The sequence below is a fragment of the Hyla sarda genome, chromosome 2, assembly GCF_029499605.1.
Source record: "Hyla sarda isolate aHylSar1 chromosome 2, aHylSar1.hap1, whole genome shotgun sequence".
NCBI lineage: Eukaryota > Metazoa > Chordata > Amphibia > Anura > Hylidae > Hyla > Hyla sarda.
Genome location: NC_079190.1, coordinates 431,850,714 through 431,866,203, shown reverse-complemented (window position 1 = coordinate 431,866,203; position 15,490 = coordinate 431,850,714). Strand labels below are relative to the sequence as shown.

The 15,490-nt window shown below is 46.0% G+C and overlaps 1 protein-coding gene across 1 annotated transcript in view; it reads right to left on the bottom strand.

Annotated features, from left to right (window-relative positions):
* The window catches only part of PIGS (phosphatidylinositol glycan anchor biosynthesis class S), a gene marked incomplete in the record, with an annotated part of 35,790 nt that overhangs the window by 2,589 nt on the left and 17,711 nt on the right, over positions 1-15,490 (bottom strand). Inside the window, 4 exon segments of the mRNA XM_056560834.1 lie at positions 120-265; positions 3,803-3,917; positions 6,219-6,361; positions 6,465-6,699. Of these exon segments, the coding sequence (XP_056416809.1) occupies positions 120-265; positions 3,803-3,917; positions 6,219-6,361; positions 6,465-6,699 (639 nt within the window).

The window sequence follows — 15,490 nt, the reverse complement described above, 5'->3', positions numbered from 1 at the left end:
TATAAGTGTATGGTAGTAGAACCCCTTTAAGGCTCAAAACACATTGAAAAGAGGGGTTAAAAAAGTCACAAATGTGTTTGATTTACCTTTTCATCTAAGACTTTCATATATGAACTCACCATGATTCCCCCCCAGCGGGGGCTGTGAAATGCATTTGAGGTCACTCTCTTCCCATCTTTATCATGGATGTATAGGGGAGAATGGAAATATTCTGGGACATACAGCAAAAAATTTAACACAGGGTATAGGGAGGCAGCACTGGAACCTAAAAATGACAACAAAAAAATAAATACAAGTCAAACACAAAAACACAAGAAATATACATAAATAAAGACACAAACGTAATGTTATTTCTATGCATTATATGAACATGTAATGCCGTGGTTAGTTTTGCTATTGATGTATTGGAGGAACAGCAACCCCTATTAATTGCTGCAAGAACAATTCCCCTTACATGGTGAATGACCCATAAGGCTAATTTCACATGCTGCCATTTTTGTTAGTATTATTTTTTTTTTTTGGGGGGGGGGGGGGGGGGCTGAAGATTTTATGTTCTAGTTAAATGCAGATTAATGGTCTAGTCACACGTACAGTATCTGCACAGATTTGATGCGCAGGATTTTCTGCTGCAGATTTCAATGTAAACTGAATGACTGAACACAGCTTGACAATCCTGCGCATCAAACCTGCGCAGAATACTGTACGTGTGAATGGAACCTAAAGCACAAATTCAGCAAGCGCATAAAAGCGTAACTTACAAAATGAGCCATTAAATAAAGGCCCAAATCAGCCTATACATTAGCATAGTCTGCACTTTCGCTGGCAGATATAGCAATAGTATTGTGGGTGTGGTTTCCTAGGCGCACAATTTACGCTCTGATTTGCGGCATGTGACTTTTACACAACAGTTACTTCGGAACTGGGACCAGGCTGCCATGCTGGGCTAACTGACAAGTGCGCTCCACATTAGCTCTAAGTTGTTCGTAAACATTAGCAATGGTCAAAAGGCGCAGGCATCCTGACAAATGCCAGCCAGCTGTGCCCGGCGCACAGGCGGAAATCCCCAAAAGTCTCATGTTAGTAGATGATCCCCTTATTGAATAAAATGCGGTATGTGAACCCAGCCTTAATAGACATGTAGTCCTGCTCTGCACAGTGTAGGTATTTTCAATTTACCATGTGTTACAAGTTAGGGGTATTGGATTTTCGGGGGGATTTGATCACAATGTATAAATATATGAATGGACAGTACAGAGATCTTTCTAGTGATCTTTTTATACCTAGGCTGGTAAGTAGGACATCCTCTATGTCTAAAGGAAAGAAGGTTTCACCATCATCACAGACAGATTCTTTACTGTAAGAGCAGTGAGACTACATAACTCTCTGCCCCATGATGTTGTGATGTCTGACTTAACAAGTTTAAGGCCTGGATTTTTTTTCTGGAAAAATATAATATTACAGGTTATGGATTCTAGATTTATGGAGATAGAACGTTGATCCAGGTATTTATTCTCATCACCATTCTGGAATCGGGAAGGAATTTTTCCTCTGCCATGGGGCAATTGACATCAGCCTCATCGGAGTAGGGTTTTAGGTTGAACTTGATGGATAAATATAATATATATATATATATATATATATATATATATATATATATATTAGGGATCGACCGATATCGTTTTTTTTAGGGCCGATACCGATAATCGGTGCAGGTTAGGGCCGATAGCCGGGCAGGCTCCGGCCTAGTAGCGAGGCATAGACGCCGCTGTGCAGCGACGCACCTGACGTCGCTGCACAGCGGCGTCTATGCCTCGCTACTAGGCCGGAGCCTGCCCGGAGTGGAGAAGATGACCCCCGGAGAAGAAGGACAGCCCGGACCGGTGCACCCTCCACCCGGAATGCCGCCGGACACTACAGGAAGGAAGGATGGATGGCCGGACCACCCCCATTACGGGTAAGTTTATTATTATTTTTTTTTTATTGACCCGGAGGGTGGGGGAGGGGCCCGACCGGTATAGCGGTATGGGCAAAAATCCATACCGGTATACCGAACAGCACTACGGTGGGGGGTGCCACTCGGGGGGGGGGGGGGGGGGGCGGTCGCGGTGGGGGCATTATCGGCAAGGTAATTGCCGACACCGATAATGCCCAAAAATCGTGATTATAGGCCAATAATATCGGCCATACCGATAATCGGTCGATCCCTAATTTTTTTATATATATATATATATATATATATATATATATATATATATATATATATATATATTATATATATATATATATATATACACACACACATACACACATATATACACACACACACACACATACATACATACACATATACATACACACACATACCGTATTTATCGGGGTATACCACGCACCGGCCTATTACACACACCCTCATTTTTCCAAGGATATTTAGGTTAAAAAGTTTTTTACCCAAATATCCTTGGTAAAATGAGGGTGCGTGTGTGTGCATGTGTATACCCTGAAAATGTTTTTGACCCCGCAGAAGCCCCCAGGAAAGGCAGGGGGAGAGAGGCCGTCGCTGCCCGCTTCTCTCCCCTGCCTTTCCTGGGGTCTAGAGTCCTGCTGCCGCCGCTTCTCTCCCCCTGGCTATCCACAGACTGCCGCGGCCGGGGTCGGGTACACGCTGCTTCTGGCTCCGGAGCCTTCCTTAGCTGTCACTGTGTGCCGGGCCACTGACAGTGACGTCGCGTTGAAGACGTCACTCGTCATTGCGCAGCGCAGCACATAGCAACAACGCAGGAGACGCCGGAGCCGGAAGCAGCGCGGACCTGACTCCGGGAACAGGTAATTATAAAACCGGGGATGGGGGAGGCAATGGGGCAGTGGTGGCGGCAGTCTCTGGACCCCAGGACAGGCAAGGGCAGAGAATCAGGCAGCGACGGCAGGTCTCTGGACCTGCAAAAACCGCTGCAGTTCATTGATTTAAAGCGCCCGCTTTAAATCATTGAACTGCAACGGCTTATCGGCGTATAACACGCAGATAGACTTTAGGCGTGTTATACGCCGATAAATACGGTATATATTTTTTTTTTTTTTTTTTGTGGGTTTATGTATGCAGTGTTTCCCAACCAGGGTGCCTCCAGTTGTTGCAAAACTACAACTCCCAGCATGCTCGGACAGCCAAAGTCTGTCCGAGCAAGCTGGGAGTTGTAGTTTTGCTACAGCTGGAGGCACACTGGTTGGGAAACACTAATGTATGCAAATTTGCTCTCATCCAGAAGGAAGAAAACAATCCCATACTAGCAAATAATCCAGAATCTCCTCCAAAGGGAAGAGTTACCAATCTGTAGACAGAGATTGGTATTGGTTGTCTAGGGAGGTTACTTTGATGCAACTTGGGGTGGGGAGTGGGGTTGGAGTACTCATTAAAGGACCAGACAGATATTAAAAAAAATAAAAAAATAAAAGTTATCCTATATACACAGGAAAGGGGATAACAAACTAGCTGATCGGTGGGGATTTGCCGGCTATCGCCTGCCCAACCGATAGAGGTCGATTGTTGCGAAAGTGAATAAAGAATCAGCAAGCATACTTAACCTTTACTCCATTTATTTTTTATGGGACTTCTGAACATTGCCAAGTGATAAATGCCACTATGTTCAGACATCGCTAACACTGTGAAAGGAACAGCGGCTAAGCATGCGCACTGCTGCTCTATTCATTCGGGGAACAGAGACCCCCCACTGATCATCTATCCTGTAGATAGGGGATCACTTTTAAATCTAAGTATAAACCCTTAAATAAACTCTGAATGCATTCTTACCAAGCCTGGCCTCTACAGGGTTAATTACATGAGGTAGGTTGTTGGCATTCAGAACGTAGCTTGATGTTTCCTTCACAAAGCGAGGATTGACGCCCAGGATGGCATAATACAATATCTTAAAGAAAAGCAAAAGAGGTTCACATTTTAGACTGCTACAATGATACACATTTCATCACATAACTGCACTTAGGGAACCTGGATCCTACATGTCCCAAACAGTAAAAAAAAAAAAAAAAAAAATGGGGCAAAGCTAAGATCTTCTTTTGGAGAAAATTATAAATCCAAAATGGTCCACCTTCATACACCCCTGAAAATCAGCTGCTATCACTAACAGGCAGCTAGATGGAAGTATTGATAGAGTCCACCACTTACTTCACCACTGTCTGATCCAGTGTTTTCCAAACAGTCAATAGACACTCCAAACAAAGGAATAGCCGTAACGACGGCACCACTTTGGACCACAGTGAACAGAACGCTCAGGGACAACTGCTGACTTACCCGCTTCCCGGAGCACAGTAGAGGAAAGAACCGCACTCACCAATTCAGAGAATGGGAGAAGCTTCAATCTGGATTGTACACAATATACAGCGTTCATGCAGGTAAGATTCCAAACAGCAGCAGGTCAGGATAGTGGGCAAGTGGATCACAGGTGTAGGGGCGTGTGCAAAGGGCAACAAATCGTTTCACGTCATTAGGGACACTTCATCTGTATGTTGTGTACATTCCAGATTAAAGCTTCTCCCGTTCCCTGGATTGGTGAGTGCGGTTCTTTCTTCTACTGTTTTCCAAACAGTGTGTCTTCAGCTGTTGCAAGACTAAAACTCCCAGCATGCCTGGACAGCCTTTTGTTTTGACGCAGATTGTGTTATAAAATGAGTGATGTCATTACGAAGTACAATTGGTGACGCAAAAAACAAGCCCTTTTATGGGTCTGTAGGTGCAAAATTAAATATGGTTATGATTTTTACAAGATGAGGAAAAAACGAAAAAGTGCAAAAACGAAGATTGTTTTGAGCCCTTAAGGTGAAAATGGTCTGAGTCCTTAACCCCTTAACGACGAAGGACATAAATGTACGTCCTGGTGAGGTGGTACTTAACGCACCAGGACGTACATTTCCGTCCTAAGCATAACCGCGGGCATCGGAGCGATGCCCGGATCGTGCGTGGCAGGTCCCGGCTGTTGATCGCAGCCAGGGACCCGCCCGTAATGGTGGACACCCGCGGATGTCCGCCATTAACCCCTCAGATGCCGTGATCAAAACAGATCACGGCATCTGCAGCATTGCGGTCACTTAAATGGATGATCGCATTGCCCGCAGCGCTGCCGCGGTGATCCGATCATCCAGCACGGCAGACGGAGGTCCCTTCACCTGGCTCCGCTGCCTTCCGGGAGTCTTCTGCTCTGATGTGCCTTCCCACAGACCAGATCAGAAGATGACCGATAATGCTGATCAGTGCTATGTCCTATACATAGCACTGAACAGGATTAGCAATCAAATGATTGCTATAAATAGTCCCCTATGGGGACTATTAAAGTGTAAAAAAAGTAAAAGTAAAAAAAAAAAAAAATGTAAATTGTCCCATTTTCCCTATTTCACCCCCAAAGTGTTAAAAAAAAAAATGTATATACATATTTGGTATCGCTGCGTGCGTAACTATCTGAACTGTTAAAATAAAATGTTAATGATACCGTACGGTGAACGGTGTGAACGTTAAAAAAAAAAAAAAAAAAAAAGTCCAAAATAGCTGCTTTTTTATAACATTTTATTCCCAAAAAATTTTTATAGAAGATGTATTAAAAGTTTTATATAGGCAAATATGGTATCAATAAAAAGTACAGATCACGGCGCAAAAAATTAGCCCTCATACCGCCGCTTATACGGAAAAATGAAAAAGTTATGGGTCTTCAAAATAGGGGGATTTTAAACGTACTAATTTGGTTAAAAAGTTTGTGATTTTTTTAAAAGCGGAACAGTAATAGAAAAGTATGTTATCATGGGTATCATTTTAATCGTATTGACCCAAAGAATAAATAACGTAATTTTTACCGTAAATTGTACGGCGTGAAAACGAAACCTTCCAAAATTGACAAAATTGCGGTTTTCTTTTTAATTTTCCCACACAAATAGTATTTTTTTGGTTGTGCCATACATTTTATGGTAAAAGTGAGTGATGGCATTACAACGGACAACTGGTCGCGCAAAAAACAAGCCCCATACTAGTCTGTGGATGAAAATATAAAAAAGTTATGATTTTTTGAAGGAGAGGAGGAAAAATCGAAAACCTAAAAATAAAATGGTCTGCGTCCTTAAGGCCCAAATGGGCTGCGTCCTTAAGGGGTTAAGGGGTTAAAGAAGCAATCTGATTGGTTGCTATGGGCAACAGGTCAACTTTTCCTCTCCCTCAAGATACTTACCTGGGAATCAACGGAGAAGTTAGCGACTGGCTGCAGCTTATCCAGGAATGGCTGAATATACTGGTCTGCAGCTGAGCTTATGTTCCAGTTCAGATCATGGGATTTCGGATCCGGATTTAGTAAGGTAAAAGTGATCTCGTAGCCTGGAACAGAACAAGCAGAAGTTTTTGTATAGGTCAAATATGCAGTAGGTGAGTACTAAAGATTATAGAGGTATATGTACAAAAGAACATTGATGGTCTGTACCTGGACTGGACTTGAACGCTCTCCTGCTGCTCTCATAGTCTTCTTTATTAAACCTGTCGGTGGAGATTCTATCTGACAGCGCGGCAATGATGGCTTCTTCTGTAAATGACATGGTCTGAATGACACGGGACAGTTTATTGTACAAGGTCCGTCTGATTTCTTCGGTACTAAGTGATGGCTCCAAAGTGAGCTTTACTAATGATCTCCGATATTTACCAATGTACACACTGACCCCCTGGGAAAAAAATTAATAAAAATGAGTACATGCACTTAAGAAATCATGTATAGGCCAAATACATGTAGCATACAGTAAGATTACCAATGTCATCTTGGAGTGTATTCAAACGTACAGTATCCTGGGTATATTTGATGCAGGGGATTTGCAGCTTCAAATGCTGCGCATCAAATTTGCATAGGATACTCACCAACGAGTGGGCCAGTCAAAGCGCTTGCATGGCGCGAAACAGCAGTCCCCCAAAAGAACATCCCCCAGCACAGTCCGTCCGTGTTTGTTCTGTTTCACACCTGTGTCTGAAGTTTTTGGAATAAAGAAGACAGCTACTATGCCAATGGTGAGTGCCCTGTTCTCTATGAAGCTTCTATTTATATAAACTACTAACAATCTAAGCAGAGTTCACCACCTGGCAGGTGTAAGCTATCGGCAGTTATATTATAATGTTACCTAGAGGGCATAGACTGGAGTGCTGGGTTAATCTGGAATGTAAAAAATTTAGGGTAGGGTCACAAGTGCCGTATTTTGCTTTGTATCCGCTGCAGCCGATTTTGCTACCCAGGGGGAGATTTATCAAAACCTGTCCAGAGAAAAAGTTGCTGAGTTGCCCATAGCAACCAATCAGATCGCTTCTTTTATTTCTCACAGGCCTTTTCAAAAATGAAAGAAGCGATTTGATTGGTTGCTGTGGGCAACTCAGCAACTTTTCCTCTGGACAGGTTTTGATAAATTTACCCCTTTGACTTCAATGGGTAGGAAAATAAGCAGCAATGTGACCCTACCCTTAGTCAATTCATTACTCAGCTTGACCAATTCTGGCTCAATAACAGTAACAGATAAGGAAAAAAAAGGAGGAAAAAGAACAGCAAAGGGTGAAATCTCTAACAGAGAGGTCTTTTAAAATCCCATACATTTGCATTGTACTAGGGCTGGGCGGTATGACCAAATGTGTGTATCACGGCATTTTTTTAACTTTTGGCAGTTCCATGGTATATAACTGTATTTCCTAGCGGCTTCTTACATGACAGTGGGCTCAGCCTATCACCGGCTGAGGCAGAACATCGCTGCGGCCGGTGATAGGATGACGGCTCTCCGACGTTCCCGTCCCTAGGAAACAAGTGAGGCAGGTACCGGACCAACGGGAGGTGAGTTAAAGTTTATTTTGTTTATTTTTTTGCAGCCCGGGTATAGGGATACCGCACATTATAGAGCAGTGGTCTCCAACCGGCAGACCTCCAGATGTTGCAAAACTACAACTCCCAGCATGCCCAGACAGCCAACGGCTGTCCGGGCCTGCTGGGAGTTGTAGTTTTGCAACATCTGGAGGTACGCAGGTCGGAGACCACTGGTATAAAGTGCCAGCGCCCGCAACAAATAGGACGAGGAGGGCAGCGCATGCGGGTGACATGTGAGTAGTACCCTGATGGGGACAGCGCTGGGCTGATAATTGGGGGGGGGGGGGCCAGAACAGCGCTCGCAGATCACATAGGATTAGTTCCCCGATGTGGGGACAACGCAGCACTGGGCTGATTCATTCATTCCCGAGGGGGAGGGGCCAAACCGGTATTGCGGTATGGGTTAAAATTCATATCGTGCGGCACAAACATTTCGGTATTCGGTATGAACCGGTATACCACCCAGCCCTACATTGTACTGTAATTTGGTGTGGATATCTGGTGCAGAAGTAGCTTCATGCATCTGTAACAAATCTGCAATGTCTGAACATGGTCATATTTGTGGTAAAACAGTTGCAACACTGGTGTAATACATCTATCCATATAGCTTCTCCCGGCTGGTAGTAAAATTAAGTTTTGCACATAAAACACATGCAATACTTATCACGTAAGCATTTGTTCCTCTTTTAGTAACAACAAAAAAAAGCCAAAAAGTATTTATTTTACCACTTCTGAGAAATGTAAAATACATGCAAATACAGAGCGACATTTTCTGGTAACTGTGCTCATACTGTGGTAAATAGGCTTCGTAGTGGGTAGTTTATTCCCTGAAGCCCTAGGATTTTGATATTCACTATAACTGTGTATGGGGGTGTGTGCGGGGGCTACAATTTCCTCCTGTTTAATGTCTGGCAGTAACTTATTGCCTCCTCCCAGAAGAGCTAAACATACATTGGGCCAAGTCAAACTTGCTTATTATCTGTGAAGAAGAGCGCTAGGAAGTTATGCCTTAAAAGGGGTACTCTGCCCCTAGACATCTTATCCCCTATTCAAAGGACAGGGGATAAGATGTATGATCACAGGGGTCCCGCCGCTGGGGACCCCCGCAATCTCAGATCAGCCCCCAGCATTCTGTGCCGGGCACGGTCTCCGAAATGGTGATGTGACATCACGGCCACCCCCCTATTGATGCCACACCCCTCCATTCATGGCTATGATGTATAAAGCCGAAATGCCCCTTTAAGTGCATCCAGTGTAGACTATGCAAAGCTTAAAGAGTTAAATGTTAAATAGTGCATTAAAACTGCACCCTTTAGAAAAAATGAAAACTGACCCTGTTTTCCGCCAACTGTGCTAGTGTTATACGCATTCAAGAAATGCAACCAAAAATGTGTGCGATTTGTCTTCAACGTGTATTATATTAAGCCACACAACAATTTTAGGGTGAAAACTAAAAACTGCTTGCATCAATGAGCTGGATAAGTCAATAGCAGTCCGCCCATACTCAGTCATTACTCGTGACGTCTTTCTGTGCTCTTTAACCTTTATCAGACTGTTGTATTGCTAAGTGTTTGAAACATCGAATGTGTCGGCAGATAAGATCCATTTGGCCCATCTAGTCTGCCCAATAAACTGAATAATATGAATAGTTCCTGGCCCTATCTTATATGAAGGATAGCCTTATGCTTATGCCATGCATGCTTAAAGGGTACCTTTCATCACAAAAAACTTTAGATATATTATAGATTAATGTATGCAGAATAACTTTCCAATTGCATGTTATAAAAAAATATGCTTCTTTCTATTTAATTTTCAAATTTTAAAAAATAACCCCTAGGGGTCTTCCTACCAGTCTTGGCTTTTAAAAAAAATAAATTTTATTATATTTATTATTATAGATTTCAGACTCATGCTGGAGTCCTAAATCTCACACTGCAGCCAGGACACAGACATGCTTAGCACTGCTCCCTGCCTGTGAATCAGACAGGTAGGAGCCAGCACTGTGTCCATAGCACAGCAGGGCATACTGACTCTGCTTTACTGCATGCCCTCATTCATTTTACTATCTGAGCTCCGATCTTTCTTCTCAGAGCTGCCGGCTGTTGTGTTCACAGCTTCTATGTTGGGCCACGCCCCCTTCCTCCCTCACACTAGGACAGCTGAATGAGCAGCCAAAAAGACAATAAATCTGGTAGAAAGAGGAGGTTTTGAATGAAAAGAAACACAGGGATAGTGTCAGTGAGAGTCAGGGACAAATTTGGGGTGGGGGGGGGGGGGTTTGGGAGAGTTTAGCTCATGATTGGTACTCTAAACGCCTTCAATGTATTTGCAGCAACCACTTCTGCAGGGAGGCTATGCCATGCATCGACTACTCTCTCTAAAGTAATCCTTCCTGAAATTACTTTTGCCCCTCTAATTTAAAACTATGTCCTCTTGTGGTAGTTTTTCTTCTTTTAAATATGCTTTCCTCCTTTACCGTGACGATTCCCTTTATGTATATAAAAGTCTCTATCATATCCCTCTGTCTCTTCTTTCTTCTTTAACCTTCTTTCTTCTTTAACCATTCCTGGTAAGTTTTATCCTGCAATCCATGTACTAGTTTAGTATCTTCTCTGAACTCTCTCTAGAGAATCTATATCCTTTTGGAGATATGGCCTCCAGTACTGCGCACAATACTCCAAGTGAGGTCTTACCAGTGTTCTGTACAGCGGCACGAGCACCTCTCTCTTTTACTGCTTATACCTCTCCCTATACATCCAAACATTCTGCTAGCATTTCCTGCTGCTCTATGACATTGTCTTCCTACCTTTAACCCCTTAAGGATGCAGGGTTTTTCAGTTTTTGCATTTTCATTTTTTCCTGCTTACCTTTTAAAAATCATAACCCTTTCAATTTTCCACCTAAAAATCCACATTATGGCTTATTTTTTGCGTCACCAATTCTACTTTGCAGTGTCATTAGTCATTTTACCCCAAAATCCACGGCGAAACGGAAAAAAAAAAATCATTGTGCGACAAAATCGAAGAAAAACCGCCGTTTTAACTTTTGGGGGCTCCCGTTTCTACGCAGTGCATATTTCAGTAAAAATGACACCTTATTATTCTGTAGGTCCATACGGTTAAAATGATACCCTGCTTATATAGGTTTGATTTTGTCGTACTTCTGGAAAAAATCATAACTACATGCAGGAAAATTTATATGTTTAAAAATGTCCTCTTCTGACCCCTATAACTTTTTTATTTTTTTACGTACAGGGCGGTATGAGGGCTCATTTTTTGCGCCATGATCTGAAGTTTTTATCAGTACCATTTTTGTTTTGATCTGACTTTTTGATCACTTTTTATACATTGGGGGACACAGACCGTGGGTGTATGCTGCTGTCTCTAGGAGGTGCGACACTATGGTAATAAAAAAGTCTGCTCCTCCCAGCAGGATATACCCGCCTTCAGGCCCTGAGGTAAGATCAGTTTTAGTTCCAGAGCAATAGGAGGAGACCAACAGGTCAAAGGAAACCCAAACTGTCCGAGAACCAGAAGAAAAAAACATAACTGAACACACCCTCGGACAGAGAACCAAAGGAAACCCCAAAGAAGGGCGGGAGCTGTGTCCCCCAATGGATCCTTCAAGAAAGAGATTTTACGGTAAGTAAACAAAAATCTCCTTTTCTCTATCGGCTCCATTGGGGGACACAGACCGTGGGACGTACCAAAGCAGTCCCTTGGGTGGGCAGATAAGCAGTCATGCAGACGGCCATTCCACTGCCGCCTGCAACACTAAACGGCCCAGACTAGCATCAGCCGATGCGAAGGTATGAACTCGGTAGAAACTCGAGAAGTGTGCAAAAAAAGAGACCAGGTAGCCGCCTTGCAAATCCGCGAGGCCGAGGCTCTATTCTGGAGAGCCCAGAATGCTCCAACAGAAACGGGTAGAATGAGCCACAACCCTGAAAGGAGGAATCTTCCCCTTACAGCGAGGCTCCGAAATGGCGGACCGAATCCACCGAGAAAAGGTGGCCTTGGAAGCAGATTGTCCCTTACGTCGATCTTATGTAAGGACGAAAAAGGAATCACACTGACGAAACGAAGAAGTGATGGAGAGATAAGACCGAACAGCCTGGACTGCATCCCACTAGTGTAGTAGGCGCTCCTTAGGATGAGAAGGAGCAAGACAAAAAGACAGGAGGACAATGTCCTCATTGAGAGGAAAGGCCGAAAACACCCTAAGCAAAAAGGAAGGATCTGGCCGGAAAACAACCTTGTCCAGGTGGATTACCAGAAAAGGACAACGGCAGGGGAGAGCTGCCAATTCAGACACCCTCCAGATGGAGTTGATATCAACAAGAATTGCCGCTTTCTAAGAAAGGAGGCGGAGAGACGCCTCTCTAAGGGCTCAAAGAGTTCACCCTGGAGGGCACTCAGAACCAGATTCAAGCCCCAAGGGGGAGAGGGTGACTGATAAGTAGGAACAGAAAGCGCCACTCCTTGAAGGAAGGTCCGGACATGAGAATTAGAACCCAGAGGCCGCTGGAAAAGAACAGAAAGGACCGAAACCTGACCTTTAAGGGAACTGAGAGACAACCCCAGTTCCAACCCGACTGCAAAAAGGAGAGAAGACAGGGAACCAAGAAGGGTACAGGAGATAAGTCATGAGCTTCACACCAACGAAAATAAGACCGCCAAGTACGGTGGTAAATACTTGCGGAGGAGGGCTTACGAGCCCTGAGCATGGTGTGAATGACTTGGAAAGAGAACCCGCGGGCCCTCAAAACCGCGGTCCCAACCGCCACGCCGTCAAATGAAGCGACTGTAATTTGGGGTGGCAAAGAGGACCCTGAAAGAGCAGGTCCGGACGGAGCAAAGGACGCAGTGAAGCGTCGTCCAGGAGCCTGACTACGTCGGCGTACCACGACCTTCGGGGCCAATCTGGAGCTATCAGAATGGCGGGGACGTCCTCTGTTTTGAGCTTCCTCAGAACCCTGGGAAGGAGAGAAAGGAGAGAAAACAGAGAGGGCAGGGGAAACCCCATCCAAGGAATCCCAATGGCAGCCACGGCTAGAGCCAGGGGGTCCCGGGACCTCGACACAAATCGTCTCCGTCTAGAATGCCCCAGAGGTCGCATATCTGCGCGAAGACTACTGGATGTAGAGACCACTCGCTGGGGTCGGCTGAAAACCGGCTGAGGAAGTCTGCTTCCCAGTGAGCACACCCGGAAGGAACCGCCGAAAAAGGCCGGAAACATACGTTCCATCCAGAGGAGAATCTTTGACACCTCGGCAATGCTGCCGAACCGCGAGCGCCGTCGTGCAGAGTGATGTTGAGGTGTTGTCCAACTGGATGCAGACAGAACAGGACAGAAGACGGGACTCCCAATGAAGAAGACAAAGAAGAATCGCCCCCAGGTCCAGAATGTGTATTGGAAGAAGGGCTTCCCGGAGAGGCCAGAGGTCCTGAACCGACCAATCCCTGAACACACCCGCCCCAGCCCGACAGAGTGGCATCTGTCGTGACTACCTGCCCGTGTAAGGAAAGAATGGTCACCCCTGAAGAAGGGGGGAACGGAGCCACCAGAGCAGAGACTGACGGATCCGACGAGGGAGAGCAACCTTGCGATCGAGAGACAGAGGAGATCTGTCCCATAGAGAGAGAACCGCCAGTTGAAGGGGACAGTAATGAAAACTGGGCAAAGGGTACGGTCTCCATGGTCGCTACCATCCGACCCAAGACTTCCATACGAATTCGGATGGAAACCAGGGCTGTGGCCCGAAGAGAGCGGACACCAGACAGCAGCGTCATACGGTTGTCCGGCGGAAGACAAATCCGGCCAGGGACCGTGGAATTGAGGTCCCAGAAGATCAGAGACAGGGTGGGAGAGAGAACCGACTCGTCTCGGCTGAACATCCACCCGAAGCGATTCAGGGTCTGGAGTGTAAGATCCACAGTCTCTAGAGTCTGGACTCTGATGAGAGCCTTGAGGAGAAGGTCGTCCATGTAAAGAATTACCGAGACTCCACAAGACCGCAACATGACTATCACTGGTGCAAGGATCAATGCAAAGACCCAATGAGCAGTGGCCAGATCAAAGGGTAGGCTACGAAATGAAAAAGCACCTCCGGAACCGGAAGGCGGAGGAACCGCAGATGGCCGGGAAATATAGGAATATGAAGGTAGGCATCCTTGATGTCCACCGATTAAGAAACTCCTCTTGTGCCCTGGATGCCAAGGAAGTGGCAGAGAAGATGGCGGTGAGACGCTTTAGGCCCAGAATCGGACGCAGAGAACCGCCTTCCTGGGAGACCACAAAAAAAGGTGGAATAAAAAGCACCACAAATATTCCCCTGTAGGAACGGGGACAATGACTCCCTGGGCAGGGACTAGAGGGCCTCCTGAAACTGCTTCCCGGAGGAGGAGACCGGGGTGTTCAGGACTTCCTGAATGTGTGTGGTCCCGATGTCTCGAAAAAGTAAGAGACAACCTCCCACCCAAGAAAAACCTGCGAGTGGTGGCTGCACTCCATGTGGAAGTGGGATTGCAGTTACCCGATTTGGTCAGAACGGTTGGTGTCCGACTTCCAAGACGAACGCGTCCGGAACGATGGAGCCCCCTTGTCCGCGAAGGTGCCTGCCGAGACCCCATATTGGGGCCAAAGCTCCAAAAGGATCGAAAGGAAGAGGACTTCTCCTGGGAAGAAAAGCAAGCCTTATTTTGAGGTAACTTTTACCCCTCGTCGCAACAGAGATAACCTCGTGAAGAGACTGGTACCAGTAAAAGGCAACTCGGTAAGAGACCTTTTTGGAGGCAGCATCCACATCCCACGCCCTAAGCCACATGGGGCGGTGGAGGGCCGCTAGGAGACCCACAGCAAAGGCAGCACCACGGACTGACTGCATGGAAGCTGTGCACAGAATTCCCCAGCATTAGATAACCAAAGCAAGATAGATCCTCCAGGGGAATTCCCGCCAGGATACCCAGACTGAGTTGTGGGCACCACAACAATAGAGCCCCGGACCCAGAGCCTGCTGCGTCCGAGGCAATCTTCGCCAAGGACTCCACCGTCTGGTCCGTCGAGTCCTTGAAGGCAGCTGCCTCTGCCAGCGGCAGTGTAGTAGCCTAGAGAGGCGGGAAATGGGTGGAACCATTGAGAGAGGGGAAACCACTTTAGAGGCAAGGTCCTTGGCAAATGGGTAACGCACTTGAACCCTCTTCATTCCCGTGAACCTCTTGTCCGGATGTTTGCATGCAGATTCCAGAAAGATGTGAAGTTCAGCGTGAGAGCCGAACCCTTGAGGTGCTGGTTGAGCACGATGAAAGGATACTTCAGGAGTAACGTCCGAAGATCCTGTGTCCTCTAAGTGAAAGGAGTCTCATATGGTCGCAACCAATGAGTTCACCGTTTCAACTATATCCGAGCGGTCCTCTGAGTTAGATGCCGATTCGGAAGCCTCATCCGCCAGTTCACCAGGAGAAAGTGAACGCATGGAGGCATCCCTGGAGGGGGGCAACCCTGATCGGGTATGCGGCTCTGGCGGGGCAGAGCGGCGATTCCGGAAACGTCCTCTGGAGGAGCGACGTCTGTGACCAGGTGACACGGGGAGGCGAGACCCATGGAGGGACGCCCACGTC